At 37.0% G+C, this 22,508-nt stretch overlaps 1 protein-coding gene across 1 annotated transcript in view; it reads left to right on the top strand.

Annotated features, from left to right (window-relative positions):
• The window catches only part of CARS2 (cysteinyl-tRNA synthetase 2, mitochondrial), a 31,620-nt gene extending 10,999 nt beyond the window's left edge, over positions 1 to 20,621 (top strand). Inside the window, 10 exon segments of the mRNA XM_014073713.2 lie at positions 47 to 176; positions 1,899 to 2,032; positions 4,558 to 4,622; positions 6,352 to 6,418; positions 11,617 to 11,755; positions 12,699 to 12,822; positions 15,418 to 15,516; positions 17,096 to 17,356; positions 19,294 to 19,320; positions 19,322 to 20,621. Coding sequence (XP_013929188.2) covers positions 47 to 176; positions 1,899 to 2,032; positions 4,558 to 4,622; positions 6,352 to 6,418; positions 11,617 to 11,755; positions 12,699 to 12,822; positions 15,418 to 15,516; positions 17,096 to 17,356; positions 19,294 to 19,320; positions 19,322 to 19,357 — 1,082 coding nt within the window. The 3' untranslated portion in view covers positions 19,358 to 20,621.
• Positions 20,622 to 22,508: the final 1,887 nt, after the last annotated feature.

Raw genomic sequence — 22,508 nt, 5'->3', positions numbered from 1 at the left:
TCCGAATTTTCTCTTTAATCATATCATCACTACTTGTTACTTGCAGGGTTTAGTGATAAGCGCTACAAGAAGGATTTTGCTCTCTGGAAGGCAGCCAGACCTCATGAGATATGCTGGGATTCCCCCTGGGGGAAAGGAAGACCTGGCTGGCACATTGAATGCTCTACAATATCAAGGTCAGCTCTTTTTCATTTCCTATTCTTGCTTCTGTTCAAGAACACGCTAACCAGTGCTGGCAGAAACCCTACAGGCTCAGTGTGGGATGTCAGTTGTTTATTTTATTTACTTATTTAAAACATACAGCTGTTCATTTTACATCAAACGCTGGGTGGTTCCTAATCAGGAATGAAAACAATATGAGTAATAAAGCAACATAAAACAATGCTAATAACTAGTAAAATCACAAACATGTTTTTATTTGTTAAAAACATAAATTAATAGGAATTGCAGATTGGGACAGTTCTAAATGCACACTTGGAAACAGACTCATCTGAATGGCATGATGGCTAACAAAAGCCAACAGCTTTTTGTCTCCTTTGCAGCTTGAAATCTAAACTAACTGCTGTGGTCCATAGCATTGTCATCCTGAATGTTGATTGATTGATTGTGACATACGTCTCTTGTGTTGAAGCCAAACTTGTGGATTATTGTGGGGACTGCAATAAAAGAATGGGAAGGTGTTGACAGACTTTTCTGTGGGTTATGAAAATGAATGTTGAGTGGTGTTTCAGTAAAGAATTGATTTCGTGTTTTATTTGCCTTATGTCTTTGTACTGAACCCATCAAATTTGTTGAAAGTGGTGGGGGAAGGCAGTTTAGATATTTGCTGGATCCTCTCCCAGTTCAATTTCCTTGTGCCTGGTGAAAGGAAATGCCTCAAATAAGACAGCTTATAAAGGTAGAATTGTATATTTTGCAAATAGCTCTGTGCCCCTTTGTTTAGAAAAATCCCTTGCAGCAATTATGTTTATAAGGACCAAAGTGTTATTTGTCCTTCATAATGTAAAGAAGACATCAGAAAGCGTAGCTTTTCCAGGAACTGCTCAATTAAATTAATGTGAGGTAATGGATGAAGAGAAAATAGTTCCAATCCAGTTTAATATATAAATAATATACAATCCAGGGACGCAGTGGCTAAGACACTGAACTTGTCGATCAGAAGGTTGGCAGTTCAGTGGTTTGAATCCCTAGCGCTCTGTAACGAGGTGAGCTCCCTTTACTTGTCCCAGCTTCTGCCATCCTAGCAGTTCAAAAGCACGTAATAAATGCAAGTAGAAAAATAGGGACCGCTTTGGTGGGAAGGTAACAGTGCTCCATGCGCATTTGGCGTTTAGTCATGCTGGCCACATGATCACAGAGATGTCTTTGGACAGCGCTGGCCCTTCGGCTTAGAAACGGAGATAAACACCACCCCTAGAGCCAGAAACAACTAGCATGTATGTGCGGAGGAACCTTTACCTTTACCTTTATCTTAATATACAATCCATTAATATTCAGTATAATTAAATCTATATTAAAGTCTGTAAGGTTGAAAATGCTAATGTAAAAGTAATATTGATGTGAGCCAGATATTTCTTTACTGTATCATACATTTTAGCACAATCTGGGCCTTTAGAGGCAATCTAGCATTTCCTTTTGACAATTTGGATGCTAACAGTGAGGCTACACTTTTGAATTAAACATAAGGTTGTAGAAAATCAGATCTACCACAGTCTGGACATATTGCAACATCCAAGTAAATGGCTTTAAAAAAAGATGTGAATAATAAATTCCCAGGCTGGCTCCCAATTTTCTATTGATTTGAAGCAGAAGTTTGAATATCAATTTTTATTAATTTATTAACATTTCCTTAAATCTAATCATTGTTCATTTGTTTGTTTTAATTATTATTTTAATAGTCTAGTGTTTGGGGGTCATTTGGATATCCATACTGGTGGTATAGATCTGGCATTTCCTCATCATGAAAATGAAATAGCTCAATGCGAGGCTTATCATCAGTGTGAACAATGGGGAAATTACTTTCTACATTCTGGTAAGTCCTAGTTTAAATACACTTTTAAATTTTTTACTCCTTTTATTTAAATATCAGGATTCAGGAAATTATATGGCTATGAAGGACAGTTAACTTTGTGAAGAACACATTAAATAAATCAAGATAATACAGTGACTATCATAAAGTGTGCTTATTTCATGGCCTACAAGATGTTTCCTTGTTGGAACTATTGAGGTTGCTTATATCTCGTGATGTTCTACCATATGGGATACAAGTTTAGGCAGGTTTTATAGAATGGGTCACTTTAATAGCCTGGAGCTCTAGTTGTCCTTTCCAAGGATAAACAGTGCAGGGCTCATCCATCCATTTGGATGGTTAGCATTAGAATTTAAGACAAAAGTTTACTTGCACCCTGATTTCCAGAACTGATGGAAATTCATAAAAGTTAATTTTGCTGTCCCCTTTCTCTCTCAACATCCTTCAAGGCTTGTGGCATTTGGAGATTCTCTTAAAAATACGTAAGGACAAAGAGCTACTTAAAACAGAGCAGTAGCACTTTGCTAGAATGGAATTTTGTTACACAAGACACTTCTGCCCAGTTTTATACCTTACTACTGCATCCTCTTGTACTGCTGGCCACTTTGCTCAAGAGGGACTGTAAAATTCCTTGGAATCACTGAGTCGATAGGAACATACATGACGATGGATATTAGAAAGTGAGATAGGCAGTACCTAAATTTGATAAATAAATAATATTGAGATTCAAGCCATTATATTCTTGGAAATATTTACATAGAAATACTACAAGACATATTCTGAGTTCTGAGCAAAGAGGAAGGAAGGAAGGAAGGAAGGAAGGAAGGAAGGAAGGAAGGACTTATTTCTGAAAAAAATGGTAATATTTCTGCAAATATTTTCATTGTGTTTTTGTCCTCCATAAATGCCGTTAAATGATAAACTCTATCTTCAGACTGCCTGAGTCCCAGAAAATAAAAACGGTACTTGCCCTTTGCATTTGAGAGGGGGGAAATACAAAGGTAAAATTGAATAATAGGAAACACCTTGGGGAGGTAGGGGTAAACAATCTCATTCCTTTGTCCTTGCGGGAGATGGGTTTTTGCAATAGGCTATAGCCTCTTTGATAACCAATTTATGAATAGGAGCACCAACCTATGGCAGCCATTTTGTGAGAGCTTCCATTATATTTTCCAAAATACTGAATGCATATGTCGGCCCCAAATCATGGCATATCCAGATTTGTAGAGGAAAATTGGTTATCTTTAAAAAAAGAAGATACCTACATTTGAGAATACACATACTCAGGGTAATTCTTTTAAATATTTGTTTAATTTAGATTTTGAATGTAATACTTCTGCAACAGTCCAAATGTCTAGGGCAGTTGCTGTATATTTGATCACTTAATGACATCACACAAGTGACATATGTTTAACAGACATTAAATTTTGAATGGCTAATTTCCCCCAAGTCTTTTAAAAGTGTTCTGAGTTTTTCAGCATGTAGTTCTTACACATTGTTTTACTGTTCTTGTAGTAGTTTAGGAAATAGCAGACCTTTTAGTGTTACAATTGGTGAAAGATTCAGAATTTTACAAGAGAAAAGATTGGATGTTGGTTTAAATTGATATAGTAATTTTTAAATATTTAATGTCTTTAACTAATATGCATATCTTAATGTATGTTTGCCACCTTGAATTATTTATAAAAATAATAAAGACTAGGATGAAAATAACATTAAGATAATGCATATCTTAATGTATGTTTGTCACCCTGAGTTATTTATAAAAATAATAAAGACTGGGATGAAAATAAATAAACCAGGACAGAAGCTGCTATATTCATTAAATTGTATGGTTTTTAAAATTTCTACAAAGTTTCTATAACGGTGTGAATTAATAATTGGCTATAATTATTAGTTTGAGAAAATAAATGATCAGTGTTCTGTAACAGAATATAGAATTAAAGTAAACTTATTAATAATATCTTATAGCTGTTTTTACAATATTTATGAAATGTATTGATGGATAAAACATACCCTACTACATATTATCAAATATTGGAATCAAACAATACTGAGACAACTGTAAGTTCTTGAACGATAGCCTATAAAATAAATTTGAATTGGTTTCTATTTCAGGAAGTGTGTTATTTTTCCTGACTAAACAATATACAAAATGTTTCATGGAATGTTATCTAAAGGAGTAACTTTTTTGCCATTAAATATATCCTATGATTAATGAATTGATAGAAAATGAGAAGTTTTATTATCTCTCTATTTGGCAGTATTTAATTACTTAAATTTTATCATAAAACACATCCTTAAGTCAATTACTAAAAATCTATTTTTATCTGTGGGAGATTTAGAATTCTTCTTACTATTTATTGGTACATAAAAACAATGGCTACATATTTAAATATGAGTGTTGAAGCAGTCACATTTTTTGTTTTCCTGTCTCCTATTAAGAAAAATAACTTTTTTTTGTTTTTCCTAATTCTGGAGCACTTTTTGTTTTTAAAACAAAGCAGCAATTTTCTTTTTCATTCCAGGGCATCTGCATATTAAAGGGAGTACAAAAATGTCAAAATCGTTAAAAAACTACATTACAATTAAGGTACAAGTAAACCTACGTTCTCTTTCTGGGCAAAACTGTACCTGCAAGGATTTGAACTGTGCAAAAGGTGGGTGGGAATTGGCTTGTGCAGGCTACTGTGAAGAGAGTTTGAACACAGGAGAATTGGGATCCTTTCTTGAACAAATTTGATGGGCATCTAAGACAAATATATATAAAGGCAGATAGAGTAATAAAGAGCTTCCAGTTTCTGTTCTTTAAAGTTGGGCAGAATCCTTAAAAATGAACAGTACAGTCCTATGCATTATTATGCAGCATTTACTCTCTTGAGGCCACTGAGGCAAAGGGTCAAATTGTATGTTTAAAAAAGAGAGCATTGCTCTGTTTGCTGTGACTGCATGTCCCCTTTCTTGCAAATTCAAGATACAAAATATACCACAGTATCTGCAATTATTTGTCAGCAGTTTTCTGCCTTCAGCAGTTTTGCTAATTGCCTTCTACGTCTCTTACTTTCCTTACTATCCATCTCTTGTTCCTCTTATCCAAGAATAAGCTTTGTTCCCTGTTTGATTCTCTGAGCGATCCTATTAGACACAATATATAAAATAGCGCTGGTCAGCTGACTTGCCACTAAACGGTGCTGGCCTTTTTCACTGAGGAAATTGTATCCCTTTCACTTTGGACTATAATAGAGTGAAATTAGTTACCATGCGCCAATATGATATATATTTTCAGTGTGCTTTATCCTGGGGTTGCTGAATAACTGTATGATGTTTTATGTATTTTACATTTCTAAAATGTTAATGTTTCTGAAAAGACGAGCAGACCCTCTTGTGGGAATGGAAAAGGGCATTCATAGTGACTGTATCATGATGGGCTTTTGCTGTCTTGCAATTCCACATCTCTGTACCCATAAGAAGTAGAGCTATGCTTTGTTTTCAGCAACAGCCCCAAATGCTTTGTCAGATTTTATGATTTGAGGTTTAAGGATGATTGTAGAAATGGAAGAGCAACTTTAAAAAGAGGAGAAAGAGTTGGGGAGGCAAAAGTCTTCCAGCTGAATCCCAGAAGCCTTTCCTGGGGTTAGAAACATAGTATGTATATGCATTATTTACAATGTGGGATGACACACACTCTTTTTGGCAGTGTGCCTAGCTCTCATTGTGCTTATATTTGTCTTTCTTTGCTTTTGTCTATATCACAGGTGTCAAACTCAAGGCGTGTGGGTCAGATCCAGCCCGCAATGTGGTTGGATCTGGCCCACGGAGCCATCCTGGAAAATGTAAGGGGCCTGCTTGGGTCACCTTGGCTCGGTCTACTCACGTCGCTTTGGCCCAGTCTAGTAGCGTCATGCTGGCCACGCCCAACCGGCAAACCACACTCTGATGTGGCCCTCAATGAAATTGAGTTTGACACCCCTGAGATAGATAGATGATAGATAGATAGGCAGGCAGGCAGGCTGGCTGGCAGACACACACACACACACACACACACACGAAAAAAAATCAGTTTTGCTAATTGGTGTGGACAGATTTGTTCCAGTTCAAAACCTGAATAATCATTAGATCTAAGAACAAATATTGGCATGCCTGCATGAACATGAAGTTGATAATGTGCTACTTTTTAATTTAGAGGTTGGGATGTGATGGAAAGCATTTGAATTCTGAAATGGGGTCCGTAATCCATGCCTCACCAAATTCTTCATAATCTAACTCTCTTAACAGAATGAAGAATGAGTCTCTTTCCTCTCTCTTTTTGTTTGTTTCCTTAGGATTTTCTAAAAGAATTTTCATCCGATCAGTTCAGAATGTTTTGTTTGCGGACCAAATATGGCTCAGGTAAGAACACTTCTTGGATTAAAGATGATTTTACAAGATATATATTGTTGATGAAGTTGCAATTAGATGCTTATTTTATGTGCATGCCTCTGAAATAAATACTTTTGTTTTAAAATGTTTTCAGGGGAGAGTTTTAAATTTTCAGGTCATTTTATTTCATTCTTAATTTCAGCTAAACTTTAAAATGTATAATTTTTCCAGCTGGCAACTGAAGAGAAAGGCCCTGTTCTATTTTCATAGTGAAATTGATAAGAGTTCAGGTTTTAACTGATGCACGAGTATTTGATGACTTCTTCGATGAAGTTATGGTTTAAATCTGTGTTCTGTTTACAATTCAAAATATGGCCCATTTAATTTCATTGGCAGATTTCAGTAATGAAACACATTTTCAGTACCTTGGAAAAAATCTGCATATCGTAGGGTTGTTGTAGGAAGAAATTCAGCAAATGTCACTTAGAGCAGGGGTTCCCAATCTCCATTCTGGCCATGAAAAAGGTGGGCATGCGCGAAACTGCATTTGTGGAAGTGGTGTGCGTGTGCAAAACCATCTCCCACTGCCTGTGCCAGTCCGCCCAGCTGGAAAGGTTGGGGATAGCTGTCTTAGAGGCAAAGCAGGACATAGAATAAATCTAAGGATTTTTATTTTTTAACAGCAAGACTACAGTGTCACATTGATTGGCTATTTACTAAAATCTGAAATGGAACATCAGTGACATTGTTGCTTTTATTTGCAATAGATGCACATGGAAAGGCACATAAAAATATCTGATTGTGTATTTGAAACGCACATCAAACATATCTCCTCATCTGTGTTCTTTGATCTAAAGCAGATATAACAAGCAAATCATGCCAAATCAGGAATGAGAACAAAGTGAAGTTTTTCAAGAATTTCTGTATGAGAGCTTTGTAAAATCTGTCAAAATAGGGCCTATCAATGGTGGCCCCTGAAGCATTATTCCTTCTTCTTTGATCCAGAGTCAGCACAAAAATCCATTTGTATCTGAAAAAGGTGCCCCCCCAACCCCCCCATTATTATATGTGTTCTGTCTCTGACGCCTAATCACTATGTCTGCTTACCCTATCTGTCTAATCACCCTGCATGCATTCACACAGCCTTTTTCTCTTGCTTGTTCAATCTCTGCTTTATTGTTGACTAACTGATAACTTGGAGTTGTCCGGGTATTTATTTATAGAGAGAAAATGTCTGGACCAAACGTAATTTTTAATGTAAGATTTTCCCCCTTACCATAAGGAGCCCTCTTATGGAGTACTGTGAAGCCGTTACCATGGCAACTCCAATGCGCTGTGCAGTAGAAGTCATTTTACAGCAGTATAGTAGAAGCCATTTGAAGGCACAACAGGCTGTATCGTAACAGAACACACACCCTGAGGGGTGTTAGGGGTGTCTTACTCCCACAATATTTGTTTCCAGAGAGTAAGTCATCTGTGTACCAAGTTTGCTTGAAATTGCTTGAGGAGTTCCAGAGTTATGCTGGAACATACACACACACACACACACACACACACACACACACACACACACAGAGCCATTTTTATATGTATATAGATTGTGTACTTAGTCTCACCCTCCCGCCTTGTGTCACCTATTCATTCACCATACAAAACCAGCCTCTCCCATTCAGACAAGCCATCTTTTTGGGTATGACAATAATGCTGCCTAATGCTTCTGGTCAGTCAAGCTCACGTCATATACCTTAGTTCCCCCCAAAGCCTGTATCATATAATTCACTTATTATAATATTATAATGGTAAGTTAATCAGTATCTAGAGAATAAGCAAGATGAGGTTGAGGGAAACACTTAGGATATGTTATCTAGGCAAAAAATGCTAAAATATTTTCAAGTCAAGATAACATTTATTTATATTTTTTTATTTTTAAATGAACACAAACATACAAAAACAAAAAACACAAAACCATCTTCCATTACAAATTGTAGAAAGTGTGATGGTTGGTTACAAAAACTTCCGTGCGTCCCTTCCATAGTCATCACCTATAATTCATATTGAATCACATATTTTTAAATCAAGTATGCAATATTTATATATATTGCTTTCATCATACCTCAACCTTCATTTGTCTGTAATTGTTTTTACATCCTTTTATATGAAATATTCCAATTTAAAGCAAAACTACATAATGATATTCCATTAACTCCTCCCAACATCCTACAATAAAATTGCATCTTTATAACATGTTCTAAATAAAAAAATGATTGTTTAATTTCTAAACTTCCTTTCAGAGTCTCCATTTGCAATTTATATAGAATTTCCTCTTAACAAACCAATACATATATATGCATTATCATCATCAATCATTTATTTAACTATAACCATTATCACTTCATTTTATACATAATACTCTAAATTTAACTAAATTTTACTAAATTTTTATTTCATTACATCAACCTGTGTCTTTCCAGTAATAGTGCAGGCTTATGTCTTTTGCCATTTGTAGCATTAGCATTCTGATTAATTTCTTGGTAAGTCTTATATAGACTTCTCTTCACAAGTTATTGTTCATTTTATTTCTTATGTAAACTCAAAACCCTCCATTTGCTTCTTCAATCAGCTTATCTTTAGTTATCACTCGTGCGTCTGATAAAGTTTCTCTCCTTACTTCCATCAATTTTTCTCTCTTATCTTCTTCTGTACTTTGAAGTCTGGGATAGAGTTCCAGTCCATCTATCTCCCCTTTCCACTCTTTTCATTTCCAGCCAAGCTCAGTTTACTATAAATATCAACAGTTTTCTTGTTTCTTTGATTATTTTTCCCTTCAATTTTTAGAATTCTGTCCTCCACTTTTTCCATTTGATAAACATCCTCAATTTTTTCATCAAATTTTACTGTGCTGCGTTCTATATTCTCCAATCTCTTCTCAATTTTTTCTGTTACTGCTAAGATCTTTTGAATTCCAAACATAATCATTTGCAATGTTAAGGTTTCTTTTTCTTGTTGCACAATTTTCCAATTTGTAAACACTGCCCCTATAACATTCGAAGCTTTTAGATTTGAAGCGAGTTATAATCTTTCAAAGTCAAGGTCTCTCCTCTCTCCACTCCAGCTATTGAAAGAGCTCCCAAAGAGCACCTGTATAAACAACCCGTGCTCTTCCCACTAACACTCACAGTAAACAAGCTGAGAGACCTTGAAGTGTAAAACAAATGATCAAAGGGGGAAAAAAAACAATATTTCCTGCCTCCAGTCTCCAAGTGGCAGCGTTACTTCCTTTCCTTCTAGTGTTACAGACCTCTTTGTATTCCTTTTAATATCTTCTTTATAATGCAAACTTACAGAGAAAAGAATAAAAAAACTTCTTAAATGGAGAAAAAAACCATCCAGTCCAGCATTGTAAAAGTAAAGGAAAAAATTCTTAATCCATTGGTATATAAAAAGAAATAAAAAGTAGTAGAAAAAAACCTAATCCATTCAGTTTAAAAAATAGGAAATATTTGCAAAAGTTCCATCCATGAAAAAAGATTTTAAAAAATAAGGATAACACACTGTCTAACGTAGCTTAATTTCGCCACTTACTTTCTTCTGTTTTCAAATTTAATTTAACTTTGATTTTTTTGGGGGGTAATCTCTTGTCTAATAATAAAATTTCCTCACCAAATGGCACACTTTCTCTTTCCGCTTTCCTCCTGTCTGGAGCTGTCCCAACTTCAGCAGCTTCAGTGGCTGCCTTCTATCGCCGGCAAGAAGAATTGCAGAATTCTGTTGTTATAGCCAGTCTCAATAAAGTATGGTTTTAACCTTCCTATGGAGTTAATTTCCTGGTCAGGTCTATTTGGGGAGCTGATAATCTCTATTTCTCAGTCACATAGTTATTAGGAATGTGGAGACTTTCTCTGATTCGATCCAAGGCATTAATACATTTTGTTTAGTGATCAGTGATTAATTGCTGCTTTGTGACACCTCCCCTCCTCCCCAGCTTCAGCAAATCAGTTTTTGGAGGAAAGCATTTCAAACACTAAAACAAAATAAGAAAATGTGGGATGCTCTTCCTATTTTTCAAAAGTAGTCTTGTCTACACCAGTGAATAGCTTTAAAAACTGTTTTAGAACAAGATGATTATTAGTTCCAGATTTCCCCAGTGACTTCCTCCTGAAAGCTAATGTTTTCCATTCTCTTTAAATAGGTCTGGTAGAGTTACAAGAAAGGTAATAGAAAGACTGAAGAAATTCCTTCAAAAACCATTGATTTGTTGGCTAATCCAGTTAATCCAGTCCAATTTATTAGTGGATAGTAATAAAGATTCCTCCATGCATTCACTCTATCTTTTGCGCCTAAGCAATAAACCTACTGTATATTTTAGTCAAAGCTATTAAATGCTGTGAAACATTTACATCTTTGACACTGGACTCAGTAGCATTACAGTACTTTTTCTTTGAGCCTACTGTGGAATCAGAGGTAGATTTCTGACGGTTCACCCCGGATCAGGTGGACCGGTAGTGACAGCAATGGGAAGCTCCGCCTGGACGCTTCTGCGCATGCACATGAGCAAACCGGTAGTAAAATAAATTGAAACCCACCACTGCCTGGAATGTGAGGAGGACCAAAAAATCTGTTTTATTGCACATCTTGTTTCCATTTATTCATGGAAATTGGGTGACGCTAAAATAGATGAAGTAACAAGGAAGGGACGTTTACAAATATTTTCTTTTAGTGCTACTTAGAGCAATCAATTTGCTAATAAGTGACCAGAAGAATAATTTGCAACATCTGGACTGTTAATTCTTTTATTACTATTTCGCCTATGTACCTTGAAGAATTTCCAAAGAAGGAAATCTGATGACACAGAATATTACTTGTTTTGATCTTATTTATGTATTGTATCTCTTTCAGGCATTTATATTTGTTTATTGTCCCAAATATTGTTAAAGATGCTGCTATTTTTTTTAGTTTAGTTCTAGTATTCTATAGAACAAATTCTACCAAAAATGGAATTAACGGGGAGATATATGTAATAACAAAAGATCTACTTTCTTTGACGGAATAAGATAGTGTTCTCATCTGTTTTGATAATTTTCGATATATGCCAAGAAATCCTCTAGTGAGAAATTTTGGATAGAGAAAGAGGCAGGAAAAGCACAGTATTGTTTTGTTCAATTTTGTTCTATTTTCTGATATTGCCACACTCTCTATATTAATCCATATAATTAAATTTATTTTCTTAGGCGTGGAATATAGTAATGATACCATGAATGATGCAAAGAACATCCTTCACATAATACATTCTTTTATAAGCAGTGCCAATGCCTACATGAAAGGACAGTTTGACTGTGATGCCATTAGGGAAGATGAACTTTGGGAGAAGTAAGTGCTATATTCTCCTTTATAATTTGCATTTGTGATTGATTTGGTGCCTTATGGAGAAGAACAACACCGTAGAGATCTGAAGAGAAGCTGCTTCAAGCAGCAGGCATAATTTTAAGATATTTCCTTGTAATTAACTTTGGCATGTAAAACTAATATATAAGGGTGACAATTTATTTAGTATAGCCTTTATTGTCATTGTACATCATGTATACATTGAAACTGGTTGAATTTGAGAATTTAGTATGAGTTGGTTGTCTGCTTGTTGGGCACCATAGACTGCAAGTGGGAAAGCAATGGACTCTATTTTTAGTTCATTTTCCTCTATGTATGTGGGCAGCATACATCTTCTGAAGGCTCACCTTTGTGCATTTTTTGTGCAATGCCATGGATGCCCAAATATTAAAAGTAAATTAATAACAAATTTTAGTAAATCTCATGTGAAAGCACCAACAACTTGCATGATTCAGCCACTTCATTTTTTTTAAACAAAGAGCCATCTAGTGGTGGTTTGGGCATCTCAATGCTTACAAGTGCCAGGTTCTTAACGCTCTAGGTCTATGTTAACAATTCCAAAGTTATCTTGTCTAGATCAAAAATATGAGTGATGAAATAGCTTTTGTTTTGTGTCCGAATAAACAAAAGTAATTCTTCACTTTTGTTTATTTTTTAAGTAGGACACTATCATGAGTGAATTGGTGTATTGCTGAACGGCAACTTCTAGCATTCTTAGGCAGCGTGCATTTCATTCATCATAACACAGATATACACATTACACACGCATGCCTAGAAGAGGGATAATTGTAGAAAATGCCTGTGGTTTCCATTTAAAGCAGTTTTTCAGTTTGACATCTGAATCAAAGTATTTTTATGTGCTGACTGGCTTATAGCAATGAGACAAAGTTTTGTTTCCAGTATCTTACCTTCTCCATTTTTCTTCAAGACTAGCTCTTACTAAGACAACAGTAGAGGCCGCATGTGCCGATGACTTCGACACTCCCAGGGCTATTCGTGCAATTTTGGACCTCATTCACTATGGCAACAGACAGCTTAAAACTGTCACTAAGGTAACCCATTATGATACAAAGATCAGAAAGCGACAGTTGTCTAATTCTATACTGACTGAAATCAGTGTATTATTTTTCTAGAATAAGTGATCAGGAGAAAAAAACAGCAACACATTTCATTCCTATAACAGGCTTTATACAGACTGCATTTGCAGAAAGTCAAAATTAAATTTGCTATGCTTCAAATTGCTCAAATTTTATTTTGGTCATTACTGTGCTGGATTTGTAGCAGCTTACAAAGGATTCTGTTTTCTTTGTTAATCATTGGATTTTCTTATTTCTCACCTTTCCTATCCCCCCCTCCTCAAACGGTGGTTGATTGTGAAGGGTTTTTAAAAGCTTCCCCTGCATTTGTTGCACAGCTTTGTAAACCAGAGATCACAAAATTCTTCTGCTCGTTGACCTCTTCATGAAATTTCAGAGTGTTCATCGACACCCAAAAATGTATTATATGAAAATAATTTAAGAAATATTTTAAGTTAATCAGATTGTGAATAATATTAATAAAGTTGAGAGCTATACTGGTGGTAGTATGTTCTACTGGGAGCATCACTCATGCTAGGCAGGGCTTCATGGGAGAGCTAGACCGATGTATCTTTCAGTCTATTTAATATGGTGATAAAACAGGAAAGTATCCTGTGCTGAATTGATCTTTACCCAAGTCAAAAAGGACTGCATCAGAATTTAAAAGAATAAATTTAACAGAATAACAATTGGAAGGGGCCTTGGAGGTCTAGTCCAACCCCCTGCTCAAGCAGGAGACCCTATACCATTTCAGACAAATGACTAATCTAGTCAGCTTTTAAAGTCTCCAGTGATTAAGCACCCACAAGTTCTGAAGCCATTCCACTAATTTATTGTTCACACTGTCAGGAAATTTCTCCTTAGTTCTAGATTGCTTCTCTCCTTGATTAGTTTCCATCTATTGCTTCTTGCCTTGCCTTCTGGTGTATTGGAAAATAGGTTGAACTCCCCTCTTCTTTATGGCAACCCTTTAGATATTGGAGCACTACTATCATGTCATCTCTAGTCCTTCTTTTCACTAGACTAGACATATCCAATTCCTGCCACTGTTCTTCATATGTTTAGTCTCCAACCCTCTAATCATCTTTTTTCTTCTCTGCAATATTTCCAGAGTCTCAACATCTTTTTAATATTCCAGTGACCAAACTGGGTGCAGTATTTCAAGTGTGGTCCTACCAACGCATTATAAAGTGGTACTATCACTGCATGTGATCTTCATTCTATCCCTGGGTTAATGCAGCCTAGGATTGCATTGGCTTTTTTGACAGCTACAGCACACTGCTGGCTCATATTTAAGTGATGGCCACTAGGACTCCAAGAGCCTTCTCGCAGTTAGTGCTATGGAACCAATTTTCACCTAATCTGTACCTCTGCATTTGGTTTTTCTGGTAGTGTAAAAGCTTACTTTTCTCTCTATTGAATTTCATTTTGTTGGATAGGGCCCAATGTTCAGGTTTGTCAAGATCCATCTGGATCTTGAGCCTATCTTATGGGATGTTGGCTATTTCTTCTGAAAATTTGGACTTTGTCCATAGCATTTTGGTGGTCCACTGGTAGTCCACTTTGCTAAAGAATGAAATAAGATTTGTTTGGCATGCTGTTTGGCTTCTGGTTATAAATTTGCTTGCTTCTAGGCGTTCCAGATCCATTGCTTGATTATCTTTTCCAGGATCTTCCCAGATATTGATGGCAGGCAGATTGGTCTGTAGTTTCCTGGATCTATTATTTTCCCTGCTGAAGATTGAAACCACATCAGCTCCTTTTCAATCCTCTGGTAGTTCCCCAATGTTCCAAGATTTCGAAAGATATGGTTCAATGGTTCCAAGATCACGTCTGCCAACTCCTTCAGAACTCTGGGATATAATCCATTATGTCCTGATGATTTGAACATGTCTAGAGTGGAGAGATGTTCTCTTACAATTTTCTTGCCTATATTAATTTGAATTCCTAGTGTGTCTTTTAAGGTTCCGTCTTTGGTAGATTAGACTATTTTGTGTGTTTGTGTGTGTGTGTGAAGACAGATGCAAAGAAAGAATTAAGTAGCTCTGCTTTCTCCCTGCTGCCTGTCATTTCCTTGCCATCTTCTCCCATAAGTGGACTGATTGTTTCTTTGACTTTTTTCTTGGTTTTTATATGTTGAAAGATTTTTTAAAATTATTTTTGACATTTGTTGCAAGTCTTACTTCATTCTGAGCTTAGCTTTCCTGACTTCATTTTTGCAGATTCGGGCTATATGCTAGTATTGTGCCTTAGTTATGTGAGCCAAAGTCGAGGATTACCCGTAGTTAGATATTTTTAAATATGGTTTTAAGAGAATTGCTTTTATGCATCTCGTGTTGTCCTATCTCCCTTATTATCGTAGCTCCCCTTGTTACCATTCAGAATTTTCCATTTTTGGATGAAGAGAGTTTAGATAACACAATTAAGATAACACAATTTCTGCAGAATTGCTTTCCAAACTGGTTGCAAAATGCTTCGTTTGCATCTTGAGTTCCTTTGCTGAAACCTTGGTCACCAAAGTAACTGGTTGCAGTTATTCCAGCTTTTTCTTTGTATCTATTTTGAAATCAGGAAACAAGTTCCCCTAGAAGTGCTATTGTGTTTGGGGCCATAGTCTCCTACCTGATGGAATTTTTTAACACGGTTGGAGTCACCTTTGCTGAAAGCCAGGTAAGACAACAGTCCACTTACAACACCTTTCGAACTTACAATGGCACTGAAAAAGGAGACTTGTGACCATTTTTCACCAGACCTTTGCAGCATCTCCATGATCACACAATCAAAATTCAGATGCTTATCAACTGAGTCGTATTTATGACAGTTGCAGTGTCCTAGAGCAGTGGTCTCCAATCTTGGCAACTTTAAGACCTGTGGACTTCAACTCTCAGAGTTCCTCAGCCAGCTTTGCTGGCTGAGGAACTCTGGAAGTTGAAGTCCACAAGTCTTAAAGTTGCCAAGGTTGGTGACCACTGTCCTAGAGTCATTGGCTCACTTTTTGCAAACTTCTGACAAGTAAAGTCAGTGGAGATGCGATTCACTTAACAACCATGTTACCAGTTTAACACTCCAGTGAAACAACTGTGGCAAGATATACGGCAAAATTCACTTAACTGACTTGCTTAACAACAGAAATTTTAGGCTCAATTGTTGTAAGTCCAGGACTTCTATTGTGGTTTCTATTGTTAAGAATTTTATGTATTTAAACCTACGATGCTGCAGCCACTCTGGGCATTCTCCCGAGGAGCAGCAACTCTGGCAGACTTTTAAAAAATGGAACATGTTTTTCCTGCTCTCAATGGAACCAGATGTTCCGCACAGGACTTTGACATGTTTCCCACCACTCTGTATTCCACAAAGAAGAATGCAGTTCTGAAACCACCTCTTCACTCGAGCTTATGTGTTGAGTGCTGTACTGTTTGCCACCTCTGAACTGTTTTCTTTGATGGGATTTTAGTAAGTTTAAACTTGGTATTAATTTAAAATTGGGATGATGCTTTGAGATTCAACACTCTTTCCTGTGGGAATGGGACAACTTGCCACAGCCAACTTGCTGTGGGCAACTCACCATGGACAACTCGCCGCAGAGTAACTTGCTGGAGGACAACAATTCTACTTAATTATTTAAAATATATATTTTTTAATTTTTACCCTTCACATTTCATCCTGTTGCTCTTTCTGCATCCTTTTTTAATGATTCTGTCCCACCAGCTCTTTGATATTAGTGTAACTCTTCCCGCAGCAAATTGTCCTGCGAGCAGAGGTGGGTTGCTGCAGGTTTGGTCGAACCGGTCGTGGAATTCAGGCCTGGGTCGCAGAACCAGCAGCTGCTACACCACTACACAGGTTCCCTCACTGCTGCTTGGGTGCCGCCATATTGGATTTTAGTGACTGCGCATGCAGAGTTCAGTGTAAATTGTTCTGTGCGTGCACGCACAACAATTTACGTTGAACAGCGCATGTTGTGCCCGAGTTGCAAACCGGCAGTAATGCCACAGCAACCTACCCCTGCCTGCAATTAATTGGCTGTAGCAAGTTGGCCGCAGCGAATTGTCATAGACTTCTTTCCTGTTGCATCATTGTAGTTATAACTGACTTTTATTGCCATATATACTGTATATTAGTGGTCTTGATTTTAACTTTACCATTATTATTATTTTCATTTTATATTGTGTTCCTCCAAAAGCACCCAGAATGCTGTACAATAACAGTGAAAATCAGTCTTTAATAAAAGCAAACTTGTGATTTATAGGTTCTCCCTGAACACAAGCATTCAGCTTTGCTTTCCAGTGTGATAGATGAACTAGTGAGCTTCCGGATCAAAGTGCGCAATTTTGCCCTTGCTACCCCTGATGCTGAAGAAAGTCCATCTGCACCAAATGCTGATCTCTCAGAAGAAGTAAAACGGCAACAGAAAGAGAGAAGGCGGCAACAGTTGCAGGAGAGAATGCCTCTTCTGCTAGCATGTGATCGCCTGCGCCAAGACTTGGCTATATATGGCATCAACATAAAGGTTTGTCTCCGCATTGTCCAAACTCTGATCATTTTTATTTTCCTGACTGTATAGGCAAGCCTAGAAATACAGCTCCAGCTGTACTTTTCCTTCACACTGAAAACAGGCAGTGCCCTTTTTTCTGCTCCATAAAGGTAGATTCCCTTCCCACATACATGCTAGTCATTCCCGACTCTAGGGGGAGGTGCTCATCTGTTTCAAAGCCGAAGAGCCAGCGCAATCCGAAGACATCTCCGTGGTCATGTGGCCGGCATGACTAAACGCTGAAGGCGCACGTAACACTGTTACCTTCCCACCAAAGGTGGTCCCTCTTTTTCTACTTGCATTTTTACATGCTTTTAAACTGCTAGGTTGGCAGAAGCTGGGACAAGTTAATGGGAGCTTGCTCAGTTACATGGCACTAGGGATTTGAACCACTGAACTGCCAACCTTTCTGATTGACAAGCTCAGCGTCTTAGCCACTGAGCCACCGCATCCCTGCTCCATACTGTAACATAAAAAATCTTAAGTGTAGGTCTGACCTGAATCCCTATGTTTGATTGAAGAATGTTGTCTCTCAGTAATGCTGAGCTAGCTGCTTTTGCAGCTGTTCTATCTGGGAACAGCATGGTTAAGATTAGAGGGGCTCCATTGTTTTGAAGGGTCATTGGGAAATTTTAAATATTTGCATAGCCCTGTAGTTGCACAGAAAGAAAGGGCATAGGGTTCCACAAAACTACTTGTTCAAGCAGCTTTTTCTTTTCTTTATCTGCCTAGATACCAGAATGGGTGGCCAGGGGTCACTCAACATTTTTAGAGAGAAGCTCCTCCCGGCCACCAGATTTTTTTAAATTGAGGAATAAGCGCTTCTGAAAAATAAGGAGTGTTTATTCAGTCACATCACATATATATTTATTCAATTCCTGCTAAGGGAGAAAGCCAGAAAAAAGATGAACGTTGAGCAGTACATACTGTACAAGGAGGTCATCTGGTAGAAATAAAGATAACTGATTTCAGAGTTATTCCAAGTGAAACGTATTATCTATATTGATATTGCACTCTAGAAACTATTTAGCATATCAATTATTGGGAATTGTTTTGCTAAAGCCTGTAATGTTAAATTAAAAGCATCTAGTTAATGTTAATGTTAACCTGAAAGCACAGGGAAAGCAGAAGATTTGTAGATCTGGGGAAAGATAGGGTGTTTCTGGGGAAAAGTATAGCCCATCACTTAAGTTTGTTAAGCTATGGAAAACTTGAATGATGAAGTAAGGTTTATGTGAAGTCTAAAATGTTATCAGTAAAACATTACCCCCAAGACAGAAAATACCAGTCATACAAAATAACACAAGGGATCCAACATACTGCAGTCTAACAGTTTTTTTTTTTTTTCAAAATAGCATTGTCAATAAGAAATTAAGCATTCTGAGTTTGTACTTTAAAGGCTACTTTCTACTTTCTTCATAGTCAACTTTAGTAATTAATTATCTGAACTAATATTGAGTCTTGTGGATCAGTGATCCTTTCCTGAAATATATAATTACACAAGCGGAAAAATACAATTGTTTCCATTATACTGGAATGATACAATCACATTAAAAATGTGGGATTTAATCTAAGCCATTTGTTAAAAGATTAAATGAAACATTAAAAGTCTGAAGTTTGGCCAAACCTGAATATTTAAAACTAATTTGATTTATTCAGCTGATATTTTTATAATTGAATTACAGCTGTCATAACCACTGTTTGACTTCTACAGATTAGATCTGCAAAAGTAATAATATGGGAAGCTGGTTTTCTCCATATTTGAATCTACATATTTGAAATGAGGGCTAAAATAAGTTTTGATATTTCTGACTAAGCATCCTTATATATAGTCTTCCAAATTCAGATGTGGATTAATGCAATTCTCTGCCTTTTCTCTCTCATCCCCACCCCATCCGCCAAAATATTTATAGGATAGAAGTTCTACTTCTACATGGGAACATGAACAAAATCAATAATGAAGTGGAAAAGCACTGATAAAGGCAGATGTACATTTGGAGTGATTATAATCATTTTTAAAGAAAAGCCAGACCAAAAGATAAAGACTATTGCCCCTGGATTGCTGGACTTTTATTCTAAAGCAATTTAAATAAAATATTGTCAAAAAGCCTAGTTTGGTGATTTGAGAAATACAAGTGTTGATTTACTGATTGAGATCTGTTTTGTCTGCTTCACTGGCTGCGTGTTAATTTAGTTACTTCAAATGAGTCTTCTACAATAGTATAAATTATCTAGTTAAACCTTTGTCAGCTCTAATGATTCAAGCTTATTCCCATCTGTTATAACAATATGGTTGAAATGACATAAAGTATGGTTTAGTTTAACATAACCAAAAGTACCAAATGAAGTGAATTTTTGAGAAGAGGGATGAATTATAGTTTTTATATTTTAAAATCATGTCTACTTTGTCATCATTAACGGAATTTCACATTGGATTTAAGTTTTTCTTTGGCTGATACCAAACGAGCATTTCAAGAACTGAAGCACAGAGTATGGTCTGTGGAAGTTGAAGCTGTCCTCAGCAGGTGCCTTGTTCCCTACAGTGTTAAGAAACATCCAGGTGAAGAGAGGCAATGGCAAAGCAGATACATTTGGGCTTTTTGAAGACGGCATATTTTTAAAAAAATTTAAGAGTAGGTGGAAAAAGTCAAGTAACAAGCACGGCAGAGATGGGTTGTTCCCGGTTCAGCCCGGATCAGGCGAACGAGTAGTAGCAGTGGCGGCAGGCTCCACCCACCTTCCCCAACGCTTTTGTGCATGCACATGAGCTAACCAGTAGCGCTGGGATTTGCAATCCATCTATTAAGTACGGGTTGGAAAGTGTAGAAGCAAGGGGCATTAAGAAGTTTCCCAAAATAGGCAGGTCCCTTAAAGTATCTGGGGTTCACTGCTCTTTGTTGGTTCATTCCCTCAAAAAGAAGAAAGATTAATGTTTTCATAGAGTATGAAGGATACAATACTTGCCCAGAAAATGTTGGATGACACTTCTTTTCAGGAAGGCCCTTCTGCCTTCGCTGCTGTAGCCCCCCATGAATGACCATATGATACTGACTGACTGATTACATTGATCAGAAATAGGAAAGGTTTAGCGTTTCTGCAGAATTCCCTGACCTTGTGTGTATCCGTTTCAAATGTTGCTACTATTTATACACATTTCTGTTTAGGCTATTTTGATTCATGTTGCCTATAGAAAAGCAAGCAAAAGAAGGATGAAATCACAATAAACATTCTGTTTACAGAATCAGCAATTTTAGGGGTTTTCTCTGTGTTGTATATCCTTTTCCCAATTCCTCAAAAAAAAAAAAAAAACAACCTAACCCCACACATACAGTCATGAAAAAGTAAGTATATCCATGGAGGAGGGGTTTTTTTTGGGACATGTACGTGGACATAACATTTTCAGTATATAAAGTTGATGTCATCTTCATTTTAGCCATTCTTTATCCACTGCAGGATGAAGGCCTATTCTGCATGTTTCCATCCAATACGGTTCTGAGCTTTCTTTTGCCAATTGGGCCTGCAATACTTGCTGATGTTGTAGCTCCATCTTGTTTTAGCATCCACGAAAGAGCCCTAAAACAAGATGGAGCTATGACATAAGCAAGTATTGCCCAATTGGCAAAAGAAAGCTGAAGATGCCTCATCCTGCAGTGGATAGACAATGGATAGAATGATGATACCAAGTTTATATACTGAAAATATGTCCACGTATACGTGAAAAAAAGCTGATGTAACTGAAAAATATGAAAAATAGATATTGCAATAGTTTATTCAATTCAAAAATTAACAAATATGCCATTTCTTTCTATGAAACCTTTAGCAGAAAACACTTTATCATTGTCTACCAATCTCTGGTGTTTTTCCATTCCTCATCCAGAATTTTTTTCAGCTGTGCAATATTTGAAGGTTTCCTGTATGCATATCCCATGGCCAATCACTACAGCATCTTGTCATCTCTGTGTGTGTTTTGGCCATTCAAGGACTTTCATTTTTTCTCTCCAACTATTCTTTGGTAGATTCACAAGCAATAGCATTTAAGATTTTTATACTGCTTCACAGTGCTTTACAACTAAGCGGTTTACAGGCAGCCTATTGCCCCCAGCAATCTTGGTCTGCATTTCACCAACCTCGGAAGGATGGAAGGCCGAGTCAACTTTGAGCCAGTGAGGATCAACTGTTTAAGGTCATTGTCCAATTGCTTGGCCATTTTTTCAAATCCCTTCCCAGATTCATAGGCATCTATAACCTTATTTTCTGAATGCCTCAGAGTACTTGAAGAGCAAATAAAACGGAACGCAGAATGAAATGTCGGTTTTAATAAGACAAGTTTCTCCCTGATCCAGTCATTATAAGTAGTCTTCAACTTATGACCGCTTGTTTAATGATCACTTAAGTGACTTACCACTGGTCCTTGCTGTTGCAGCATCCCCAAAGGCACAATCAAAAACCAAGCCCTTGCCAATTGGCATGTATTTATGATAGTCACAGTATCCTAGTGTCAAATTATGAGTTTCCCAGCCAGCTTCCAACAAGCAAAATCAATCGGGGATGCAGATACACTTAACAATTGCATGATTCACTTAAAAACCAATTGATAACATAAAATGTGACTCGCTTAATGACCATCTCACTTAGCAGCAAATGTTCTAGTCCCAATTGTGGTTGCAAGTCAAGGCTTACCTTGTGTTCTAATCATTGTCCCCTACTCTCTTGTAATTAAAGTTTAATTTTGGAGTTTAATGTAGAAGTGTATTTACTTTTTCCACATGCAAAATTTGCATTCATGTTAATATCAATTACACATATCATTACTACAAGTGCAAATGAGGCATATTTGTTATATCCCCTTTAGCAATATCATTGGAATAAAACTCAAATATCCATGTTGAAAAGGTTAAAAAAAATCGATGGGATATATTTACTTGATTACTTATAAAGCCCTTCATGGTATTGGACCTGGGTACTTGAGAGACCGCCTGCTGCCAATTACCTCCCATAGACCCGTTAGATCGCACAGGGTCGGCCTCCTCCGGGTTCCGTCTACCAGCCAATGCCACCTGGCTACCACCTGGGGGAGGGCCTTCTCTGTAGCAGCTCCGGCCCTTTGGAATGAACTCCCCGCGGAGAT

The sequence above is a fragment of the Thamnophis sirtalis genome, unplaced genomic scaffold (assembly GCF_051295495.1).
Source record: "Thamnophis sirtalis isolate CommonGarterSnake01/CBP01778 unplaced genomic scaffold, rThaSir2_p1.2 scaffold_12, whole genome shotgun sequence".
Classification (NCBI taxonomy): Eukaryota; Metazoa; Chordata; class Lepidosauria; order Squamata; family Natricidae; genus Thamnophis; species Thamnophis sirtalis.
This window is presented reverse-complemented; position numbering and strand designations above follow the sequence as displayed.